The sequence below is a fragment of the Corvus hawaiiensis genome, chromosome 3, assembly GCF_020740725.1.
Source record: "Corvus hawaiiensis isolate bCorHaw1 chromosome 3, bCorHaw1.pri.cur, whole genome shotgun sequence".
Lineage (NCBI taxonomy): Eukaryota > Metazoa > Chordata > Aves > Passeriformes > Corvidae > Corvus > Corvus hawaiiensis.
Window position 1 is genome coordinate 35,697,931 of NC_063215.1, and position 24,865 is coordinate 35,722,795.

General features: G+C 37.8%; 1 protein-coding gene across 4 annotated transcripts in view; it reads right to left on the reverse strand.

Annotated features, from left to right (window-relative positions):
- UBE3D (ubiquitin protein ligase E3D) overlaps positions 1 to 24,865 on the reverse strand; it is a 99,384-nt gene that overhangs the window by 65,900 nt on the left and 8,619 nt on the right. For all 4 annotated transcript variants that reach the window (XR_007202367.1, XM_048297673.1, XM_048297676.1 and 1 more), the window contains exons 5-8: positions 21,342 to 21,411; positions 18,927 to 18,996; positions 17,977 to 18,085; positions 12,679 to 12,848 (exon numbers count right to left, since the gene is read on the reverse strand). Coding sequence is in view for 3 of the 4 variants with exons in the window: in XM_048297673.1 (XP_048153630.1) it covers positions 12,679 to 12,848; positions 17,977 to 18,085; positions 18,927 to 18,996; positions 21,342 to 21,411 (419 nt within the window). In the remaining variant the exon portion in view is untranslated. The remainder of the gene's footprint in view (positions 1 to 12,678; positions 12,849 to 17,976; positions 18,086 to 18,926; positions 18,997 to 21,341; positions 21,412 to 24,865) is intronic.

Here is a 24,865-nt window from a genome sequence, read left to right on the forward strand (position 1 = left end):
ATCAGATTAATTGTACAGGAGAATTAATCCTCCTGCTAGGGAATGAGGTGTATCCTTCATTGTCTGCTTTTTCTTCAGTGTTGCAAGTAGTTTTCTTCTAACAATGCTAAAGTTTTCCACTGCTGGTTCCTAGTATAGTGAAATGGCCTTAAAATTCAAGAGCTGCTACCACTCTAATTTACATTTTGTATTTGTTAATAGTAACTGTGGCTTTGCAGTAAACTAATTCAGAGGGAAGATCCCTCATACCTTTCTCTATTATTTCAATTCTATGTTTATCAAATTCTCTTCATTTTTAAAGTGCTGTCTGAAGAGCAGCTTTGCTCTGCATGGCTAAACATAGGAAAGTTTTTGTCTTCAATACGGGTTTAGATATATGATCCCAAATCTCAGTGGGCCTTGTTAAAGCAACATCATAAATTTTTTACACTTCTTTATGAGTTTGGAAAAAAATAATTGTTCTACGTATCAGTCTGAGTTTATACTGACTAATGTGGCCTTAGGGAAGGGACTGTTGAAATTCATGCATCTAGTCATTAGAAATGGATTTACAGATGCAATTATGATAAATCAGCATAGGTTTATTAAGAATTTTTTTTAAATTAGTAGTTACAGGTGAAAAAAGAAGACCTTCAGAGCCAATGCTTAAATCCTGTAAAGCTGGCGTAACCTGCTATTTCTGTGCACCATGAGCACACTGGGAGGTATTCACATCACTCAGCATTGGTACTCAGTGACCTGATGGATGAGATGAAGCTACTGGTCTCAGCTGTTGACACTGCCTGGACATCTGAACTGCTCATCACTCATTTCCTAAACTGCCATGGTTCACTGTGCAGTGTCTTTAAGCAATCCAAAACCAGCAACAATTTAGCTTCAACCATATGCTCTAAACTGCAGCAGTTGAGGACTTGACTGTCAAGTGGCTCAGATTTCTGTGCTGCAAAAGCAAGGCAAACAGCTGGTGCAGTAACCTCACCTAAGACCATGGTTGAAAAGCAGGGTTGGCTTCAGCAAGACAATCTAATTTTCCCATCTAGGCCATGCAGGGAGAGTGGCAGAGAGGCAGCAGCAAACTCAGTTAGCAATGTGGTATCCCCTTGCCTTGTTACTAATGGTCACACCATAGACCCCAGGAAAGGCTCTATCTAACCACAAACCAAGAGAATTAAGCACTATGTAGAAAATATAGCCCTAATATGAGCTACTCACTGCCACTGTCACACCAGCCAGCAGCCTCAACACTGTCACTGGTACCAGGGGATGGTGTCTTTGATACCCTGCCCTAAAACAGTATTGAAACAGGTGTGCATTCAGGGCTGTAGAATAGCCACAAATAGTAACACTTGTTTTGTCAGCATAACAAACCAGGCAAGTGGCAGAGAAAAATTATTTAAGAAAAAGAAATCAAATTAAATCAAAGTTGAATGAACCAGTGGTCTGTATGATGAGATGGCACTGCTGTTACCCTTTACATAGAGCCCTAAGTTCCCTATCCACAGTATAAAGCACTTCCCTGGGTGTTCTTATGGAGGTTATTCCTACCAGCTGCGCCACATGAAGATTTATACATGCTCCATAAACTTTAATTCCCTTTTTAAGTCCTATTATACCAAGCAGGGGGCCATTTCTGAAGTTGAAATGGATTTTCAGAACAATATAAAGATTAAAATGTTTTCTGGCCTCTGATTTTTAAACCTTTGGGTAAAATTAAATCTCTTCCACAGCACTGTTGATATTCCATATAGAAATATTCACAAATACCAGGCACTCCAGAACATTATGTCTGAATCCAAAGGGAGAAGTTATCCTGCTGTACAAAAAAAATGCTGTAATCACTGTTCACAAAAATCTCTCAGCTTGATGCTTTGAAGTTTCTTCCTGATGTACTGACTTCAGAAGAGAAGGAAATGCAGTATTTCAAGATGCTATTACCCGAAGCAAGCAAGGAACACCACAAATCATAGAAGTGGTTGATTCTGAATCTGCTGACAGCAAAATTTATTCTTTCTATTCATTCAATCTAATTGCCAAACAAAAGCCTAATGATTGAAGTCAGAATTTCACATATGTCATATTTTCTCTTTCACACTTAAACCACAATTTTAGTAGTTTATTTTTATCATCATTTTCCCTCTTCACAAAAAATTGTACCTCTTGCAAAGATTGTAAAGAAGCTCACTCTATGCAGGTACTAACACAAAATTGACATTAAAGTATCAGCTGTGGCTACAAGTCAAATTTAACAAGCAATTAAATCCTAAATAAATAAAACCAGGAGTCAAGAGCACAGCTTCATCGCCTAAAAATAAACTTCAAGTTAACTCAAAATCCTAAGCTGGTATAGATTTTTTTACATATTTTACCACATCCCACAGCTCACTTTGGAAACTCACAGCAGACCGACTGTCAATCTGAAAAGACTCAACTTTCCACTAGCCCCTTTTCCATGTCCTCTGCCAGTATACGTCCTCACGTCTGTCAGATTTCCTCTGCACAGGGAAATACTCTCCCACAAATAACTCCTCCACCCTTCCCCAAACTGTCCCTGGTTTTAACACCTCCTCTCCTCAGAGCTATTTCCCAGGTTTTCCTTTTCAACTATTGTGAAGCTTTCCCCTTTCTGCAACAGCAGAAATTTAACAGTGCCTGTTTAATCCAGGCTGATGCCGATGGAGCCCTTGGCAGCACTTTGGCAGGGCTGTCCAGAGTACCTCTGTCCTGCTGCAGACACAAAGCACAGGAGGAAGAATCACACAAGGCCACACATCAACCTCGTGAGAGCACTGTGGGGGCTGCACCATGCACATACACCTTGGCATGGTCAGATTCCCGAACGCAGATTGTTTTGGCTCTTTCATTTTATAAGCTTTCTTAAAATTTTATGGGTCAAGAAAAAGGGAAAGCTAGTGTCAGCTTAGAAGTACAAGATACAGGATAAGGGAGGCATGCAGCCTGGCAGCCGAGTTCTGGACATGAGCAAGAGCAGAAGAACAAAGGAACAGAAAATTTAAATTTACATTTAAATCAAGTCAATGCTGATGCAGGAGTTGATATTACAGATAGACTAAAACAGATTTTTGATGAAAGGAAGTAAGGCATGGAAAAACTGTGTCACAGACACCAGCTCAATGAGAAGTCTTTGAGTAGATGACTTTGTTCAAAGTGGAGAGGCAACACCTGAAAACAAGACAGCTATAAATCTTTTGTACATAAAGTTAATTAGAATGGACTTCAGAGGAAGGAGAATACATCATAGGTAAAGAAATAAAACTACACTTGATAATTAACAAATTGTTGAATAACAGTCCAATCAAGACTATGGTACCAGTGTGGCTCTCTATGCAAAGATGTTATGAGACTGGAAGAATTGCTGGCTCAAAACATTTCAGGCGCGTGTGTGTGTGTGTGGGAAGGGAGAGGTCAGGCCTTGCCTTTGGTGAGGCGATGCCCTGCCCGGCACACCCCACACACCCCCAGGCCTGTATCGCAGCCCTGCAGTGGCTGCCAACCCGACACATCAGAGGCAATGCTCCACACTCACCTCTGGAGCTCCATTCCAGCCCCAGAGTGGCCAGATGACCAGAAGTCCCACTGTGGCTGAAGGGTATTTAAGCCAGGACATGCATTGAGCACATCTTGACCCTACCTCTTCTTGGAATTTCTATCAGCTGAACACCACTGGAACCAGGAGTGGTAGCTATACTTGTTTTTTCTGAATATTTTCTGCCCTTCTTGTTCTTCTACTAATTCCCTCTTCTCATAGTTTTGAGTAACTTAAAATTAGATGGGATTGGAGTTTGCCAAGTTAATACTTTGAGAAGTTGCTTTTATGTTGATAGAATGCTGCTCTAAACTTTTGTCAAAGTTCTCTGATTTTCCAAAGTTGCCAGTAAAGTTTTTTTATTGTCTTGGCCTCTTGAGAATATCTTGTCAGTATTCTTCCCGTGCATCTAAGTCAGAGTATATAAAAAACCTTTTAAGTCTTGTCAAGCAAGTTTTTGGGGTCCTACAGATGTCACTCCAAACTGCTTCCAGAGAGCAAAAGAGGTATGTTGAAGGTGAATTTGAAAGTCTTTTGGCAGGTGAGTCTTTAAACTAGATGTTTAAAGCTAAAATACTCACCTCCCTGCAAGAACAGGTATTGGGCTGCTACTCTCATAGCCATACACAGAGGGAAAATAGGCATGGTCAATCCAACATCTCACTTCTGCGTAGATCTAATAGTCCTGTCTTTTGGCAATTACTTGGCTGAAGCTCTATAATTCTGCAGCAATTTTATTCCCCAGAACAACCCTTCCCATCTTTCCAATCAGACCTCCTCCACCTCTTCCTCAATCATTCATGCCCACATACGGTGAGGTGGATTGAGAACTGACTGAAGGACACATCCCAGAGGGTCGTGATCAGTGGCACAGGGTCTGGCTGGAGGCCTGTCACTAGTGGTGTCCCCCAAGGTTCAGTAGTGGGCCCAGTATTGTTTAACTTACTCCTCCATTACTTGTATGGAGGGGCAGAGGCCTCCTCAGCAAGTTCACTGAGGACACAAAGCTGGAGGAGTGGCTGATACCCCAGGGGGCTGTGCAGCCCTTCAGATGGACCTCAATAGGCTGGAGAGAGGAACCTTCTGAAATTCAACAAAGGCGGCAAGCACAGGGTCCTGTACCTGGGGAAGAGTAACCCCAGGCTCTACTACAGGCTGGGGACTGACCTGCTGGAAAGGCAGAGACGGACCTGGGGGTCCTAGAAGATAACAGGCTGTCCATGAGCCAGCAGTGTCACTGTGGCCAAGAAGGCCGATGGTATCCTGGGGTGCATTAGGAAGAGCATTGCCAACAGGTCAAGGGAGGTGATCCTGCCCTCTACTCAATTTTGGTGAGGTCACATCTGGAGTCCAATTCTGGGCTTCTCAGCACAAGAGAGACATGGAGCTCTGGGAGCGGATCCAGTGGAGGACAACAAAGTTGATGAGATGACTGAAGCATCCCTCTCGTGAGGAAAGGCAGAGAGAGCTGGGCCTGTTCTGTCTGGAGAAGAGACAACTGAGAGGGGACCTCGTCAATATCTATCAGTGTCTAAAGGGAGAGTGTCAGAGGTTGAAGCCAGGCTTCTCAGTGGTGCCAAGCAACAGGACAAGAAGCAATGGGCAGAAACTGATGCACAGGAAGTTCCACCTAAATATAGGTTGTGGAGTCTCCCTCACTGGAGATATTCAAGAACCATCTGGATTCAATTCTGTGCCATATGTTCTAGGATGACCGTGCTTGAGCAGGGAGGTTGGACCAGATGGCCCCATAGAGGTGCCTTCCAACCTTACCCACTCTGTGATTCTGTTATAGTTATCATTTATTATACTTATTAATTATACAAATAATTTAATTTATAGCTTAAGGCCACTACTCAGAGGAGCCAGCATAAGAATTGCTTGTTCTGTTTTGATGCTACAGCACTCAAAATAGGCAATCAGCAGCAATATCCTATTGTTGCTGCACACACAAAAATGGAAATATCCTGACCAATTTCACAAATAAGCCTTTCTTCTTTGGTCTCAGGTCATACACTCCCATTTTGCTTTAGCTTTAACAATTTAAAAATATTACAAGTAAAATTGGCAGCTTAAATCGTTAAGTATTGTTAGTTTACACAGCCTGTCACAGAGAAATAGAAACAACAATAGAAACAACAAATGCTAATTAATTTAAAACAGGCCAAGATCCTAAAATTCAATAAATAAATCAAGTTTTCAGGTTTAAGTAGTTCATGTCAGCCATCTGTCCAATAGGCTTTTATAAGATTTGCTTTTTCACTCTTGGCTCATTATTTGATTCCTGCCTGCTCAAATAGATCCTGTCATTTTAAAGGCATTACAGGAGTTGAGTACTTACAGTTCCCAAGTGAACCCAACAGTCTTTATAAGTCTATGAGAAACAAACTGCAAGCATCCAAGTGGAAATCTGCTATGTTTGATGTACTATTATAAAATTACCCTCAATGGATCATCACTATCATATTTAGGCTACCTGGCTTTAAAAGAAGCAGTGCTACAAGGAAAGCAAAACGAATATAATAGAGATGCACATACACATAGTAAGACTTGAGTAGATGTGACATTGATTTCCTTTCAGCAAACTGGTCACTAAATCTAAGCCCTAACTGTAATCTGCAAGAACACCGCATGCTGTAGTTTAGGATCCCCATGTCCATTTAGCCGGTGCGAATTCTGAACTGTGGTTCACTAATCCACATATGAAATCTAGCAGGACATCAGTTCATGGGAGGTTAAAAGGGTACTACACATCAGCAGTGAACTTCTGGAACTTGTCACTTGATTGTGGAGGCAGACAGCACCAGAAGGCCAAAAAGAATTTATTCAAACAGATGATCAAAAGATGAATGAACAGACAGTAAAGGAAATAGACAACACTGTATCCTCTGACATCCTTAATACAACTACAGAGCTGAGCACTGTAGAGCTCACACACTATTCTGAAGAATATTTCTGGATGTTGGGGTGACAATGCAGAATTACATGCTAAACTGCTCTGACTCAGCATGGCATTTCTTACATTTCTATCATCCTATAAGTGTTATTAACTACCTGGCACTGCAGTTGCTTCTGACTATACATTTTAAATTAGTTTCAGATAGCCTTGCTGCTTTTAATTTACAAATTTTTGCCACCCAACTTGACATTTCTCTTATTACCAATCCTAAGATTCCTCAAAGAGCAGAACTACAGCAAGATGAACCAAAGACACATGAAAACTATCAAAACTGTGCTTACTTGAATTGCAGTGTTTCACAGGTAAATATGAAGAATATGGAAAAAAAGGTATAAGCCTGAAATATATTTTTTGTCATACCATATTACAGAATCACAGATCCTGACTCAAAAGCTCATTTAATGTGATCAGAGATCTTAATGGCATACTTGTCTATTTTTTCTTTAAAAAATTAAACTGTAAGAAGTAGTTAAGCAATAGCCATTACAATCAATTTCATATTTTTTCATTGCCAATTACTATGTAGATAGCATTTAACAGCTCTAATGCAGAGAACAAAAGCAGTACCCTGCAAAATGATACAACAGCATCCTTCACAATACACAAGAAAAAAGGCAGGCTATCAGTCAGATTATCAACAAATGGATAAGTGATTTGGGATTGCAAATCCCTTTTAAAAACCAATCAGAATCCTTCCTCCTCTGCCTTCAATGCTAAATTTCAAAAGATGAACAAAAAAAGGCAATCTAAGCAAAAAGCTCAGCTGGAATGATAAAATGAGCAAAATTTTTGAGCAAAAATATGAGAACTTATTCAGTAGACAAAAATCTTATTCCAACATTTTTCTCTACTTCAATTAGTACTTCTAAGACCACTTAAAATAGGAAATACCAAAAATACAACAGCTCCAAAGAGCTGGAAAGCTATATCAGACCTGTGTTTAGGAGGAAGAACTAAGTTCCTAAGTAACTACCATAAAAGGCTGCTGCATATGGCAGGTGTAGTTTCAAGAAACAAAAAAGTCAGGATATTTGTCCTGAAATTTATACTTAAAAGTTGCATACACCTTTTCCTAGAGGTGGGAAGGGATGCTACAAGTACTGAAGAGCAGTCTGCTGCCTAAGCATTCATATTTCATAAGGCTTAGAGCTTCCACATGTATATCAAACTCTGAAAAGTATTTTTTTTCTTCCTGTCCCAAAAACCCTGATTGACATCAGACTGCATCTTTTAAACATTTTTGCTGGACTGTTCAGTCATCTCTTTTAAGGCAACTCATCCCACCCGTGGTGTCAGTTCTCTTAGCTCAATACCATGAAATAATTCAAGAAGGGAACAGAAAAAAAAACTGAAACAAACCAGATCCTTCATGTTCCATTTACAATAACACCCACAATTTTAATCATTCCAGACAGAGAAACCAGCTTACAGAGAGCACAAACCAGAGAAACATTGGTCACTCCTCATTCAATGAATTACTGATCTGTGTGGTCCCATGTGTTTTCTACAGGCAAGAGTCACTGAAACACTAGGAAAATTTCAGACATTCAAAAAATCAGAGAAATAGGACATAGTTTGATATTTTTATGAGAGGTGAATTACTCTAGATTCATATACAGAATGAAAGCCATTCTTGGGAGAAATAAACAACATTCTGGAATACATCAATAACAGCTTCATAAACAGCCAACTATACATATACTGTAATAAAAGCACTAGGACTCAAACCCTCCAGGTTTTCAGCCACAAACTCAATTTTCCAGCTTATTCTGGTCCCTCTAAAGCTAATAAAATGAACAATTTCTGGAAGTAATTTTTCAACTCCCAAATTATAAGCAGCAATTTTTTACACTGAAAAAGGTTTCTGCAAAAGCTGTAAACCATTCAGAGAGACTCTAGATGCATAGGAGATACAAAAAGCTATCAACGACCTTTTGACAAAGCTTTGCCTAGCACTCTAAAGAGAAAAGTGCTATTTTCCCCCAACTGTACCTTCACATATATTTTCTGAGATCAAATTATGGTCAAATTTCCATGTAACCATATTTTCAATTTTTTCTTCATACATTTTTACAACACTCTCACTTCAGGAGTATTTACTATTATCACTCCCAGCAGCCAAGGTTGTTTGCATAAGGTGTTATTTGCCAAGAACCTGTTACTTGAAGGGAAGACCTCTTCTGTCTGCACAGCAGATTTGTAGGTGGAGAAAAGAAGCCTTGCTGAGAGAAAAGTGGAGGGAACCAACATAATCACATGCACATGATCCATAAAGGATGGAGCAAAAAATGCATGAGGCATCCTTCTCTAATGGGACTCAAACACATTTAAAAGACACATTTTTCATGCAGTTTCAACTAATTTGCTGTAGAAGAATTGTCATAAAGCTCCCCCAAGGGCTGAAAGCCTAACTGCAGACAGACCTACCCAAAACTTGTGTTATCACACATAACACACACCTAAGTGTTTCTAGCCCTGTTTCACTGCTGAAGGAGTAAGATACAAATCACTATAACACATTCAGGAAGATCAGAGGAATTCAGCTCAGCAAGGAGAAATGCCAAGAACTACACTATAAATAGCATGTCTGGATATACTTAACCCTATTTTAACTTCAGTTACTGAAATGTCCTTAAGCAATGCAGTCTAATACACAGAGAATACCCAGAGCACAACTGTTAAGAATTCCTTGCCAAAATAAAGGTATATGGAGAGAGGCTCCACATGACATGTTCACAGTTTGTTCCTATCCCATATATCAGTCGCTCTCCCAGAGACTGGAACAAGAGAGATGCTTCTTCCTTCCACAGACAACATGGAGTTGGGAAGGGCCATCAACAGGCCACAAGTTGGGAACAAAAATGGCCATGACCAAGAAAGAAAAAGATTCTGAACAAAATTAGGATATAATTTAATAAAGGACACTGCACAAAAATAAAGAGGAAGGCTGCTTATTAGACTGCAATCAACCTGAAAAGGATCTGATGGTCAACACAGATCAACAAATTGAACATTAAATCAGTGTGTTGTTGATGCCACAGGAGGGGTAATCGCCTTCAGAGCAACATTCAGCCTAACTCAGACCACAGTTTTGTTAGAGAAAGCTTCTCTAACAAAGAGAAACCACCCCTAAACAGCCATCACTCCATGTGGGTAATAACCACACAGCAGCCAGTAATGAACCATGGACATTTATCCTACTCAAATGTTTGTTTCCTTTGCATTGTTAATGTTTAGAGCAATGCTGAATGTAAGGTACAGTGATAGGTATGCCAGTGATTTACTGGAGGAAAGAGAGCTCTGTTGCTCACTGAAGCAGTGCTGTTCACAGGACATAATTCCTAGTTTAAGGGGGACAAATACTTCTGTATCTGAGGAAGAGAAATAAGCATTAAGTTGATTACAAAGAATCGCAAAACTGAGCTCTGAATAAAGGAGGAATGAGTTTTGGACTGAGACAATAAATTTCTTCTAACATCCCAGAAGTCTTGAAATTGAAGACCACGTTCAAAAGCGACTACATTCCCCTCAAGAGAAATATTCAAGTGCATCCCCAGAAAAGGGTGCCTGAATGTGAATTATGTGGCAATCCCAGTCAACTCTCTTTAGCAGCAGAGTTTGCCAAGGGATAATTTCACAAAGCCCAAGACCTCAACTGCTACAATGGAACCATGTATTTATCTCACAATAAGTAGATTTCTGCTTGTGTAAGTAGATAAGTACAGATTTAGTTTCTTTTTTTCACCCATGTTTTACAAATATGTGATTACATTATTATATTTAGATACTACAAACAATACTTTTACTTCTAGTTTACCTTAATCTGTTTTAACCTATGGCCCAGCTAACCAGCACAAACTCTGCAGCGTCCACAAGTAAGAAAGGTGCTTCCCCCTCCATCACATGGATCAGATTCTGGTCCTGACAGAACTGGACAGAACCCAAGTGTACCCAGGGAGTCACAGCAACTGAAGAGGCCCTCCACCATAAAACACACTTATCCCTTGCAGCTATTGGGGTCTGCTAGGGTCAAGGTCACATGCAGACCTCCTGCTGATTCCTTTCCACACTGGAGGTGTCCTTGCTTATTCCCCTCTCACGGGAAGCAGGCCATGGGCTCTGAAACCTTTCCATTATTTCAAAGGCAGGTGTATGTGCAGATGCAAGCGAGGTGTTACAATTATTATCAGAATGTGGGCATCTGAAACTTTTGGAACTTGCACTATTCAATAAATCAGACACTTTGTTCAGAATTCTGGAAATAATATTTGAGTTCTACACGGAAACACATCACATTAAATAAGTCATACTGGTTGTGATGTTTTTGCTTCTGCTGTGTTTACATTCCTGTTCAATATAGAAGGACTTCAGTCTGATTGCACAGATATGGGTGGTACTTGAGGCCAACTGGTAAATGAGTTTGTGGAAACAGATTGGAGTGCTAGTGTCTTTTTCACTGCCCTTTCCTAGAAATATAAAAATGGAAAAACAATACTAAACCAACAGTTTGGTTTCTGAAGCTTAAAAAGAATCCTCCTTTCTTTCTCTTCCGTTATTTCACTTGTCCAGGAACTGGATAGAGAAAATGCCAATTACTGTCAGAGGAGAATTAAAACCTCAGTTCTTCCGTATACTCACTGCAAAATCCCAAAGACAAATACAAAGTAATGTCTGGAAAAAAAGTGATTTCTAACAAGTCTGTCTGTGGAAATAGAAAGAACTGAATAAAATCTCACAGTAAAATACTGTAGCTGAGAACTCCATTCAAGAAAAGCATTTCTAATGCTAGGAAAATGACTAAGTAGATGACTTTTATCTCAATAATATGTCAGAGTAGTTGAACGTGTGTTAAGGTAATTAAGTTTTTTCAGTGATAAAGAAATGAAACTGGGAAAACAAAACCATAAGCTACACTTCCGTAAGACTTAAGAGTAGCAAGTGAAATATCTTTCATTTTAGACAGGTTCTTGCAAAATATCTCCCATTGTCAGAATAAGCAGTTTAAATGATAATACTTAAGGATGTATTTTGGATCACTAAATAACATTTACATCATGAAGGTTTTCCAAAGCCACATTCTGAAGCTATTACATCAATAAAGATATTTCTTTTCTCTGACATGAATAGCATTAATAAAGTAGAATGACCTTTCCTGTAAATACTAAAATTTTGCATCTCTCCATTTGTCAGAGTTCATTTCAGCTATTCAACACTGCATCTGCTTAAAATATAAAAAGAATACACTTGGCAACACCCAGGATAAACACACTCTAATGAATCACACACACTTGTATAGTGAATGTTTCTCCTGCAAAAATATTAAATTCATACACACGTTTGCTTGTCTGTGTGAGAAAACATTTCTGTTGTACTTTTATGAGGTCTTGGGCTATAAATTATTTGTGTATTGACTGAGTCTGGAGTGAATGTCTTCATCCATACATATTTAAATCTTTCACCTAGTTTCCAAAGTTTAAAGAAAAAACAACAACAACAAACCACTATTTAAGTGTGATTTACACAAACCGATGCTTTCTTTTCTATCACTGCACAAAAAAATAGCAGTAAATTATGCTTAAATCATACTCACCCTCCATCACCTGCAAACATTGGAGCCACTGTTTAATCAACATTCTCTTACCGTTGCTCTCCAACTGATGGGGGCTTTAACATGTTAGGCAATGTATATTTTTCATAATGTTGAACTCAAAGCTTGCTGAAATCAAATGTTTCCTTTATGAGGGCTCCAGTACACTCAGATATATCCAAGAAAAACATTTTTATGACACTGTACTTCAAACCTTCCTCACCTCTTCTCTTTTCCCTTTTCCCAGGGCCTTGCTTCTTTTTGAAATAACATCATCAATGAGCTGAAAGCAAATTAAATTTAAACACTAATACCTAAGTTACCTACATGTGCCTTTAGAAACAACAAAGCTCCTTGGTCTATATTTTAATATTACAGTGCAAAAAATCTAACAACCAGATTCTCTGTGGCTGTAACAGCAACCAAATACTACTCTCCTGGCATTTTGCTTAAAAAATATTTTAAGAAATATACAAATTCAAAGAGGTTTATATCTGAGATTAACAAGACTGTCCAAAGAACATGAAAGAAATACTAATGCAAAGCAAATAAATACCAGAATCTGAGTTCAAAAAAGGTTGTACTTACTCCTTATTCCTGCATTTAATGCATGGCTGGTAAAGGACTTTGACAGCATTCCAGGTTCCCACTGGTCCAGAGCTAGGCATGAGGATATCTCCAAATGGTGTAAAAATGCTGTGGGAGGACAAACTTCCTAAAGACTCTACCAGCAATGTGTCAGAATTTAAAAGCCATATCTATAAATAAAGAAATAATTTATTTTACTGTAGATTACATACATTTCAATTTGTTACTTTACTCTGACCCTAAATCAGCTAATACTAAAGCCACATTCTTACAAAGTTTCTAACAAAGTATTAACAGACATAAATTGATATTTTATTATTCAGCACAGTCTGCACAGCTTCTAGTGGAGAAAAAAAGGGTAATACAATACTGATTTATCAGTCACTCTTAAGATCATTACTCTGAAGCTGCCTTTTTTTTGATTGTAGCACATTCCCTTTGGCAGGAACAAAAGAAAGAGTCCCAAGTCGTCACTTTCAGTACCAGATGTATTATTTCTCCAATTTCATATTTTTTTAGGCATAGTCAAGCATATAGTGTTGACCAACTGAGGGCTGAAGATAGGGAACTGAAAGATTGTCCACTGAAGCGCCAAAAAATTGAGGATTTTTAGAAGAAGTGTGGTAGTTACGACTGTATGGAGCTAACACATGCAAGGAAAAAGACAACAATTAAGATGGTCTAAAAGGAATGGTGGGATTTACAAACAGGTGCAACAGACCCTCACTTGGAAAATAAATCTTCATCGAATTTCATAATGGGAATGGCATTCTTCAGCACTATTTGCTCACAGCGATTTGAGGGATATTTACTGGGGAGAGTTTTGAGAAATCTGAACTTTTTGCATCCCATTATGGATCTTATTTAATCTTTGTGTGATTTGGTATCAGTGTTCTGACTTGGATCCAGGGCTTTCCTGCTGAACACCATACAAATAAGTCAGGCTTTTCCTTAATTCACAGCCTGCAGTAGTGAAGTGATCCAAGTTAACAATGGAAATCAATTTTTACAAATCCGGTGCCTGTATGAAATGTTTATATATGAAATATTTATCATAGAAAATGGGATTTATACAGTAGTGCTCACTAGAGAGCAATCGTCTGCTTCTCATGATCTAATCAGTTTCAAGTAAAACAAGTTACATGATGTTAGGTAGCAGACACAAGATATCCCCTGTGGAGGGAGAAAGCCATCATTAACAGGACCCATAGTATATGTTGTAATTGAATGTGACAGTCACAATTTATCAGAGCCCAAGGCTCAGAACACTACAGTGGAAGCTTCATAAAGAAGGAGTGAGATATATTGATAAAGATATCTTGGGAGGGGATGGGAGGAGGAGAATCACTTCAGCATATGCACATGAATGATGACAAGCAACCGCACTTGGTTTTGCAAGTGGTTGTTCATCAGTTTTGCTCTGGTAACTCACTGTACACATTTATAGCCTAAACTGCAAAATATACCTCATTAGCTAGGACCATTACAGAAGGTTCTTAAAGCCAAGTGCTGAAGAGATGTTGGGAGAAAATGGTGAAAAAACACAGGCCCCTGCCAACACAAACTGAACAGAGTTTCTTCCTCTCGAAATTTCTAACAATTCCATGCGGAAGGAGCTTCCTGGAATGCTTTTCAGAAGGGGAATATCCTTCAAACTAGACAAGGGAACAATGTAGCAATAGCTGTCTGCTCCTTCCAGAATCCTCCTAAAATCTTCTGTAGGGAAAGCAACCAAAGTGTTTCATTTGCAACATAGTCCATCTGCAAAGCACTTCTTTCTACCACAAGTGTCGACATGTGGCATCTGACAATCATGTTCTACAACCTGTATGAATGTCTTTGTCTCAACAGCAACACAACAGATCTCTATTAATAATTTAGCATACAATACAGAGAAAGCAAATTAATCTCTGGGGGTGGAAGGATTCCTGGCCATGAGAAAAATCAACTTCTGAACTACATTTACTTCTTCAGGCAGTATTTTTATTCTTTTCTTCATTTATGAATTCTCTTTTGGTCTTGTTTTCAGTCTGAGTGAACAATCACTCACCCAGGCTTGGTGTGTTGACTCTAAGCAGTTAATATATGTTATTTCTGGCTAAAACATTTCCATATTTTGATCTGTGCTTTCAACTATGTTACTCGCAATGTGCAATCTTTCCTTCCTTTCTACCTCTTTGTACAGCAGAGCTTGCACAACCAAATTCCTTCCACATTAACTCCAGTAAGAAAAGAATCTCTATAGAAAAATAAATACATAAAGATTAGAATTCATTCACAATGCCATTGATGACCTTTTCTGAAATTACAGAATCAGAAAAAAAAGTATTTGGGGTTTTTGGTCTCTTTTTATTGTTTTCAAATCATTTTGTCAAGAGACTTAAAAGATGTTCTTTGGAGAAAAGTTGTAACAAATCTATCCCAGTTACACTTCATGGGACTTGAACCAAACAGGGGAAATACCACAATTTAGATTGTGTGATCAGTTTCCCTACATCTCAACCTGGGTCTCCAGCATCAATTTGTGGACAATTAGGCATCAATTTGAATTTAACATGAAAAAAAAACAAAAAACACCAAGTCTTTTATTCTTCCTTGCTAGTTCTTTCTTAGTTATTGCAGACATTAGTATTAGCTTCATCACCACACAGGTCACTTACATAAACATCTCTCATTACAGCTATTTTGTTTTCACACTCAAGACTGTTCAGGTAAAGATGCGGTTTCCACATATTTCACAAAGAATAAAGCTTTCTAAGAGAGCTGGGTAGCTAAGTCTCAGCAAGGTTCTCATTATCTCACTTCTTGACCACTGCAACATCCATCCCATCTCCAATCTTAACAAATGCAAACCTGTTCTGGTCATGCCCCCTTCAAGACATGGACAATAACCAGACTGACAAGTCACTCCCATTTTGTTACATATTAATTTTCTTGGGATATCTTCCCACTCCCTCTCTGCTCACTCCTGAAATACAAGCTGCTTTACTTTCAAGGCACTTTACAGTGTAATCCCACTCCAAAAACCATCTTTCCTTCAATACTGAAAGACTGGAGATAGTATTCAAAGAGTCCAAACTACTGCACACTTTTTGATTTTCACAGATGTAATCTTTTTGGGTCTTATGATGTTGATCCCATCCATGAGATGAATTCCCTGTATCTAACCAGAAAACTACGTCTTTACCTCTTTCAAAGCCACACTTTTTGACAGTACAGAAAAAAATAGGTATCTGTTGAGATGCTGCTATGCTGACTAATAATGTACCATTTTGCTCGCGTTCCCCTATCTAACTATCTGTTTGCTGTCCTCCTCTTATTCTTAGCTTGTAAGTCATGCAACTACAAGGCAGGGAACCCTTCAACAGTGGAGCAAAGAGAGGAAGTAAGTGATTCACAAATGTGAAGACAGCAGAGATATAGTTAGGACAGACAAGGACATCTGTATGTACCACATTTTTCCCTTGAAACAAAGAAACTTTTGTTTATTGACATCCTTTAAAAATAAAAAATAAAAAACAACCAACATAAGTATATATATGTAAGTAGTTATAGCTTAAACAACAGAGTATGTGTAACTTAAACAATGGAAACTCGTGTTATGATACCTGCAAATAACGTAATTGGTAACACTAAGTGATGCATACAGAGGAAATGAGGAAAACAAGTACACATAATACTTGTGGTTTAAAAAAAATTAAAAATACTTGTGAGAAACCTTAACCTTAATTATCACATACACAGTCTAAGCTCTGTGTATTCATGTAGGTAAGCACAAACACTGTGAACAAGAATCTTTGGCTCATTATCAAAACAAACAAGTGGGACAGCTGGTTCATGATGCATCAGTGATGAGACTACTTGTGTAACTTGGCTGTGTGCTCACAGCCTCAAGCACCCACGTTTTACTGTTTAGCTGTTGATAATCATTAATATAAATAGAGCTACATTATACTTGTGTCCACAAGGCCTCTGAGTCCAAAAACTTAAACCATGACTCCAAAACAGCTGTTGATGTGTATACAGTAGCCAGAACCTCACTCTGGACAGGTGTAAGGGCTTTCTGATGTTAAATACTAAAAACACCTGCAAAAAACTAACAACTAACCAATATAAATGAAGAGATGTCAATCAGAAGCCAGTGCCTATCTAATTCAGCCTGCTCCTCTAATCAATACATTGGCAAAAATGCAGCTCAGAGCTAAGAATAATAAATAAAGTGATTTTTCTGTTAAAAAATATCCAGTTTGCTGTATCTAAGCTACTAAACTTAAGCACCAGAATTTTACTTAACTTGGGAACAGATAAGCTACAAGGGAAAAATCACAATGATTTTTAATGACTCCTCAATAAGATAATATATAATGATAATTACGGGTCTGCTTAGGAAACCTTCATTTTATCATCACAGAAGAGATATTTCTCAGTGGTAGTACAAATGTTGCCTTGGCACTAAAATTTATTTAAAAGCAACAGATATACACTTTCCTCAGCATCTGGATGTTCCAAAATTACAGAACTTGGACAATGCATATATAAAACAGTTTATGTAATTAGATTGCCTCAAGAAAGTGCATTTATGAGTTTATCCAGGGCAGGAATCTATAATCATGTATTTCTTTATCTTCGTGTCTATGAATTATTTTTATGAACTGCAAAAATACAAATTCTACACCTATATTTAGTTCAGAAATAAAAGGAAACATCCCTGGTTATAATAAGTGTACAGTACTAAGGTAACTCCTATCCATCTTAAAAGTTTGAGGAATCTAGCTGTCACCATCTAAATATCAAGCTTAACCAAGTTTAACAGCATTAGAACATTAAGTATAACAGGCAATTTTATTTTTGTTTGCACTTCACTTCGCAATGCAATGTCTTGACTACATTAATAGCCCCTGCTGACTTGAGACAATGCTTGTGAAAGATGCTATACAATTTGATTCACTTCTGGTGATTAAAGGAAAGAAGCGCTGGAGCAAGAAGGTGAAATATGTATCAAAAAGTTAAAACTTAAGCTTTCCACGTTTTCTGGATACAAAATAGTGTTATTTCTGTGCTACCTGTGGTGCATCTGTAGTACTTTAATTACCGTATCAATAAAATTTCTGTGTGTACATCTCCTTAGATTAAAACATTTAGGGATGTTCTTACTTGAATAGCTGTACCTCAGAACCACTTCAAGAATTTGAATTTGTTAATTTTTTAAACTTACAATAATGAACTGCATAAATATTTTAGGAACTGGGATGTGTAGGTTAGAAAGAAAGTCAGGAAGATGAAGACTTAAAAACTTACCAGAATATAGGTTTTTCCATTATCTCCTTTTATGGTGAATCTAAATGTGCTTTTAGCAGAAGATAATTCCAAAAGACACTGAGCAACCATGCTCTGTACAAATTGAGACCTGTTTAAGAATTAACCACATATCATATGTTTTCAAAACAACTATACAGGCAGTCATTCGTATCTATGCACTACAGGTAAATGAGTATCTCATACTTAATTCCACTACATCCTACAACCACATTTTACTGAAAGATGGGGCTTCTTTTTCTTCCTCTCACTCAAAACCAGAGAACTTTTTATTTCCTGAAACACGAATTTTTTAATAGATCAGGATTCTAAATTGCTCCACATCCTTTATTTTGGCCAACACCAATTGTCAAAAGCTGAATAGAAGCTTTTCCCTATTATGTTTTGCGCATATGAACACAAAGTTCAGAATGACGCACGTATTTCAAATATAATTCACAAAAAGAAAGAACTGTCATTAAACCATTGTATGTGATACCAGGTAGCTAGATCAAGTTTTCTTTCATCTTAGTCTTAAATTCAAACTGAATTACTTTAAAATTTGAAAGCCTCCAATTAAACATTTCAAGCTTTACTTAATTTAACTTTACACAACATAAACTTCTGTTTCCATAATTAGTCACCAGACATTGTGCAAACTTAAATAGTTCGAAATAAATAAGTATTTTATTTTGGCTTATCACATGAATAGTGAGACACTGTGACAAATTATACACAATCTATCTCCAGCATCACACACAAAGATGAGCAAACAAAACTGTACATGAGTGAATTCATGTTACTTTGCCTTACGATGCTTGATTCTCTGATGATTACATAAAATTGCACTCTGTTATCAGATGTAATTATTCAAGAAACTACAACATTAGAACATTTCTAGCATCCTTTCTAAAACATAAATACTTGAGGAAATTATTTGATTTTTTTGTTACCTTGGTGTTGGACTGAAACTTTCCTCAGCTAGTTGAATAATCACCTCAGTGACATAATATTTAATGGTATCTAAAATAACAAAAACATTTTTCAAATATAATAGAATAACCAACTTGTCAAGATTAGACTGTAAGTCACCATATCACTATACTAATTAAACATTTGTTCAGTAGTCAATTAAGAGGTGCGGCAGACAATCATATTTTGCTTGGGTTTGTAGGAGTAGAAGCAACCATACCAAAAAACCTATGCCACCTGAAGAAAACTGCTCCAAGCTAATTACAAGATCAGCAATTTCTCATTTATATTGATCTTTGTTGAATGCTGGGAACAATCATCTCGAAACCAAGCAAGCAAGAGCTCAAGCCAAACCTGAAAGATGAATTGAAAGAACTTTCCTAAAGCACTGAGATCAGCATAGCTTACATAAGTATTTTAGTACCCTCTGCTGCTTTGTAATGCTGCAGTGAATCACAAGAGACAGTTTTAATAACAGCTCACACGGGGGAATAATTTTCTTCTTTGCTCAAAGAACAGAATGGAACTTCTTTCCAAAAATCACACTCACTCAACATTAACACTGCATACATTCTGAATTTCAATGTAACTGTTCATCAAAAGCTCCACTAAGACAGCTTTTAACACTAAATGGAAGTGTTTGAGGACATAATTTAAACCCCTTCTATAAAGTCAGGTCAAAGATGATCATATTGAAGATCTGGGTCTATGCTGCAAATACAGCCTAACCAGAGGGCCAGCAAAACAGGTTAAAAGTAAGAAATTCTACTAAGCCTCAGCATGTGAACAACTGGAAGATTCATTTGGTCCACAAGTTTTAAGGACTGAAGGGTTTAATCTGATGTCTGTCCACACATACCATTAAAACTGGATGAAAGCAAACATTTCAGGAAGACGTTTAATCTGTTTTAAACCCTCCAAAGGGTTTGGTAATCCCATCCCTTCTCCAGGTAAATACTACACTTTTTAAATTATCTTCACTGTTAGGAAATTATATTTTACCTCTAAGTTTATTAAGTCTGCTCCATGCTATATGAGCTCTTGGAGACAGGGGGAAAAGACTGTTCAGCCCCTCTAGTTCCTCAGCCATTAACCCGAGTAAGGAATTGTTGCTACTGCTACGAGGGTATTGGGAATTCAGGAGATGTTTGCTTATAGAGACACAGAAGGTGTGATTTCCCAAGAAAAAATCATACGAGTATATGTGGATAGAGTTGGAGGAAGGAATAGCCAATGGGGGAATCTCAAAGCCGCATTTGGCCTCCACAGCTACACCGCTCTAATCCTTCTTTATCTTCAAGATACCTGCTCATGAGGAAGCACCAAAGCATGACAGTCAAGTTTGCTCTCTAGTCTCTTTTCACAGAGATGTTCTGCCTAGACTTACACCATACATCTCTTTTGTTCTCTGAACTCTACCAAAATTTCCTACAGTACTGAAGAAACATGGTCAAAACAATGGATATGCTATCTAACTTCAGCCAAGTGCAGAGTCCGTACCAAATCCCTGCACATCTCTATTGTTTGCCTTTCCCCATTCCCACTGATCTATTACTCATGACCTTGTTATCCATACTCTTTTCCAAGCACTCCCTTCCCAAAGTCACATCTTGCTTTGTGGGCTTTCAAACACTGTACCTTCAATTTTGTTTCATTTAAGGCTGTATTGTTCAGATTCCTGTACAGGACAATCAGAACATTCTGTAACAGAAGATCTTCTGTCTTGTCTCTCCTTATGACATTTCTTAAACGGGCTTTGCATTTTCTGAGAAGTTTTTGTATTCACCAGATCTCTGAACTGAGGCAGGCTCACAGTGACTGATGCAGTGAAGTAGAGGGAGAATGAAAGAATGAACCTGCTAATAACAGTCTTATCATTGCTTCTCTTCCATTAATAGCTGAATTTTAAAAACAACCAGACACTCATCTTTACACCACTTCAGGTAAACCCTGTTGATCAAATATAATTACAGCTTTTAAACTGATAATTCCATCAGTTCATCATTGGATAAGACACAACCTGTTTCTTTGAAAAAGCTTCCTTGCCACAAAACCAGGCTGACTGTTAGCAATCTTCAGCTTCAAGTTGTGCTGATCAAGTGCTGAATTTTCCTTTCACTTATTCTGTAGAACTGACAGGAAAATAAGTAACTTGTAATTTCTCAAGTCTCCATCTTTACTGGGATTTCTAGTAAACTGGAATCATGCTAAAAGTCACTTTCAAGGTCTAACGCTGGAAGCAACAACCTCATCTGTTCCAGAAGGGAATGAGACAAACACACAGGAATCATCACTGCACGTTATTGACAAGCTACTTTCCTTCAGTGTTTTTAACACTGTGTTCAGTGTTCAATGGCTGATGTAGTCAAGTCTAGTTTTGTTTGAACATCTCATACCTGATGAAACTGTTTCTCCCAGCATTGTCTTGCAGCGCTTACAAATTACTCTGGTATTTTCTTTTGACTTCTGTAGGACAAAGAAATATCATTTAAATGTTACTCAGATATTCTGAAAGAGGAATGCGTAACTGTAACATAATTTACAGAGCGGATAGTGAACATTTTACTTATTTCTGTCCTCTTTATGTTCACATGAACATGTATTTGCCTTCACTACTGCAGCTTTCTACACTTGGACTTGCTTGCAAGTTTCATACTCATTTTAAAATCTGGCAGTATATCCACACAGCACAACCTGTAATAGCTAACAGGAGAATCTTGTAATATTGAGTGACTGGATGATAAAATGATAAGCTAAATTCGATTTTGCTAAGGACGAAATAATGCATCTGAAATGAAGTACTCCATAATACATACATAAAATAGTATGCGGCAATGTGACTACCATTACTCAGTAACAAGTTCTAGCCATTGTGGACAGTTTTATAGGAGTTGAATACCAGTTTAATGTTCAGCAGAGAGCAGAAAATGTCTGCAGATTATTTTGAGTTACTAGGAAACAGCTGAAGTACACAACACAGCATGATATTCCAGAAAGGTGCAGTGGATTCTGTTCTTGAACAATCCTTCTCCCTCAATTCTAGCAGATACAGAAAAGGTATTGACAATAAAAACAATTGTCAGAAGTGCAAAACAGTTTCCATATGCAGCATAAAAACACACGTAACAGGAGAACACATGGAAGACAGAAAACTGAGGGGTATCATTGAGATACATAAAATCTTAAATGTTTAAGAAAAGCTGAACAGAAGAAAAACAAACATATGTTCTCAGAGCTCATGCTATGAAATTCTAACCCTGTCTTGTATCAAAAAAAAAAAAGGAAGGCATTTGTCACATGATGCATAATATAGTTTGGTACTTACTACAGGAAAGCATTTTTCATACTAAAAGTATACACAACTTTAAAAACTCTTCATCAATTCAGAGAAAGCAATGTCAACAATGGCTTATTAAAAACGAAAAATATGGATAACAACATCTAGTTCAAAGAGTCTCTACACTCTCCAAAACATCACTGAATATTTATCTCAGCTTTATGCATCTATTACTGCCCTTTATAAAAGATCTCATTTCTAGATGAAATCTACCCTCTAAGACTCCTACTAATTACAGTGTTAATATTTAAATTCAATACATCAAACAAGTAAGCACAATTCTTACTTTAATCCAAAGTCTAAGCTTCAGAACTAGTTCTGTGCGGGCTTATTAACCTGGGTGTAGCACATTAGAGCTCTGAAAACAGTACAGATATATATAACCTGAATGATGGTCAAAAACAGAGAATCAAACTAAAAGCCTGAGAGCTGACTATGTTGGAACAGCAGTCCCCTTGTTATGGAGATCAGGAAAATCATCTGGTTCATACATAAGCAGTTATCCCCTTTCTCAGTTCCTACCTCGCTACTCCTCTCAAACATACACAGTGAAATTACTTCATCAGTGTGAAAAACAAGGATAAATAGACAAGGTTTTGCATAAGCCAGTGTCTGAGACTGGTACAAATACTGCACAGTACAAGTACAGAATACACAGTACTTCCTTGAAAGCTACAACTTGACTATTTTTTTTCTGACTACAGTTACAGGTGCTGACTGAGAAGTGTGCCTAGAAAACATCACTAACTCGTTGTATCATGCTTCAAAGGAAAAAGGGATAGTTTTAGCTCAACTAATTAAATCAATATATCTATTTGACAACTTGCAGCTGCTGGCAATCTGCAGATGCAGGTGGATCACAAGCCTAATATTTTCTGTTTCTATTCCTACGGATCCCTGATATGGTGTCAGGAAAAGTATTTTCCCCAAGAGATACTATTAAGATTCTGCAAGACCATGTGACATTTAAAAACTATGTTACACTGGAAGACTAATAGATGTGAAAAATATGTTTGCAGTGGACGGATGCTGTCTTGGTCCCACTGGAGTCTGCAAAAGATTGTTTAAGCATCTCTGGTACTTTTCTGCTACTATTTTGGTCATAGGTAAACACTTTCCAAAGAACTGCAATGCAATTAAAAAGGAACTTTCATACTGGGGCAGACTGCAACAATATTCTCTGAAATGAGAACATTTATGCCAATAGCAATCTGTCTTGCCTGTAACTTTCTATTACTCATATTATGGAAGAATTTTCTGCTTCAATATAAGGGGTTTTTTTCCTTATTAGTCCATGTTCTGCTGGATCTAACAGTTTTGCTCATTTGCTTGGCAACTGAGTGATGCTGGGAATAAGCAAACACAGAAATAAGAATTCATTGCAAGTGTGAAAGATGTAGAAAAAGGGATTTGACACAAACAAGGAACAAATTCTCAACTTCAATGCAAGTATAAGGAAGCAAACATGAAAATTCATCACGCTAAACTACTATTGTATGCCTCTGACATAAAACAGCCTCCTCTCTCATTCAAAAGTTCTGCTGTTATCCTGGTTTGACCCACATCTCAATAACATCTTTGTTCCACATCCTTTTATTCCATTTCTTCATTCAAATCAATCCTTTTCTCACAAACATTTCCTTTGATGAAGAAGTGTGCAATATGAACTCCATGCACCCTGCCTCTTCCCGTATTTATTCCTGTTGTTCTAAGATCTCTTTTAAGATTACTGAACTGCGAAAATTCATTTTGGCAACCTCTGGCAGAAAACACTGTCTTCTTGGAAATTTGGAATCATCTACTCCACCTCCTTCTTAAGAAAACTTAGAAGAAATAACTCCATTGACACAGAGTTAAGCCAAATTAATCTGCTTCTGCCATGCTGATACCCTTTCAGGGTATCAGTCTTTATTTTCCTCTTCACATATTCTGCTTTTCAAAGAACAATGGAACAAGAAACCCAGGAGATCACAGCTGCAAGATTTGCAGATAGGGACCACAGGACAGAACTGCTCCCCAAGCAGAGGGGTCACTTGGAGCATTGTACCAGCAACCCCTGAACTGCGAGAATCCCGGTGACTCTTACTGAGGATAATACATAGCACTATAAGCAGCAGGTAGAAATCAGGGTCTCTGGTGTTAGTTCTCAAGAGATTAAATGTTTCATGCTGGAAATCTCTACATAATAAGTCATCAGTTGTTAGAGACACAAATTGCCAAGGCAGCAATGTAGACAGTTAAATACTTGGTATTGGGAGAAAATACAACATGTGTAGGCCCAGCCTCTGTCAGCACAAATGCAGACAAGCAGTAGATTATCAGAAAAGGCTTTACGGAAATGTAGGCTTTGGTGAACTGAGTTCCTGGATGTTCTTCTGGCAGCAGAAAAGATTATTGCTTGAACTTTTATACAAGTGCTAGATGCCCAAGAGTAAAGCACTGAACTGTCATTCTTCATGGGTTTTACCCCACCACTGAAACATCAGCACCCCTAAAAATGGTTTTTTCTCTGGGCAACAACAAATTTTGATGTTTCTAAGCCAAATGACAGCCCTCTTCCTACAGACTTGGTTGATGAATCCA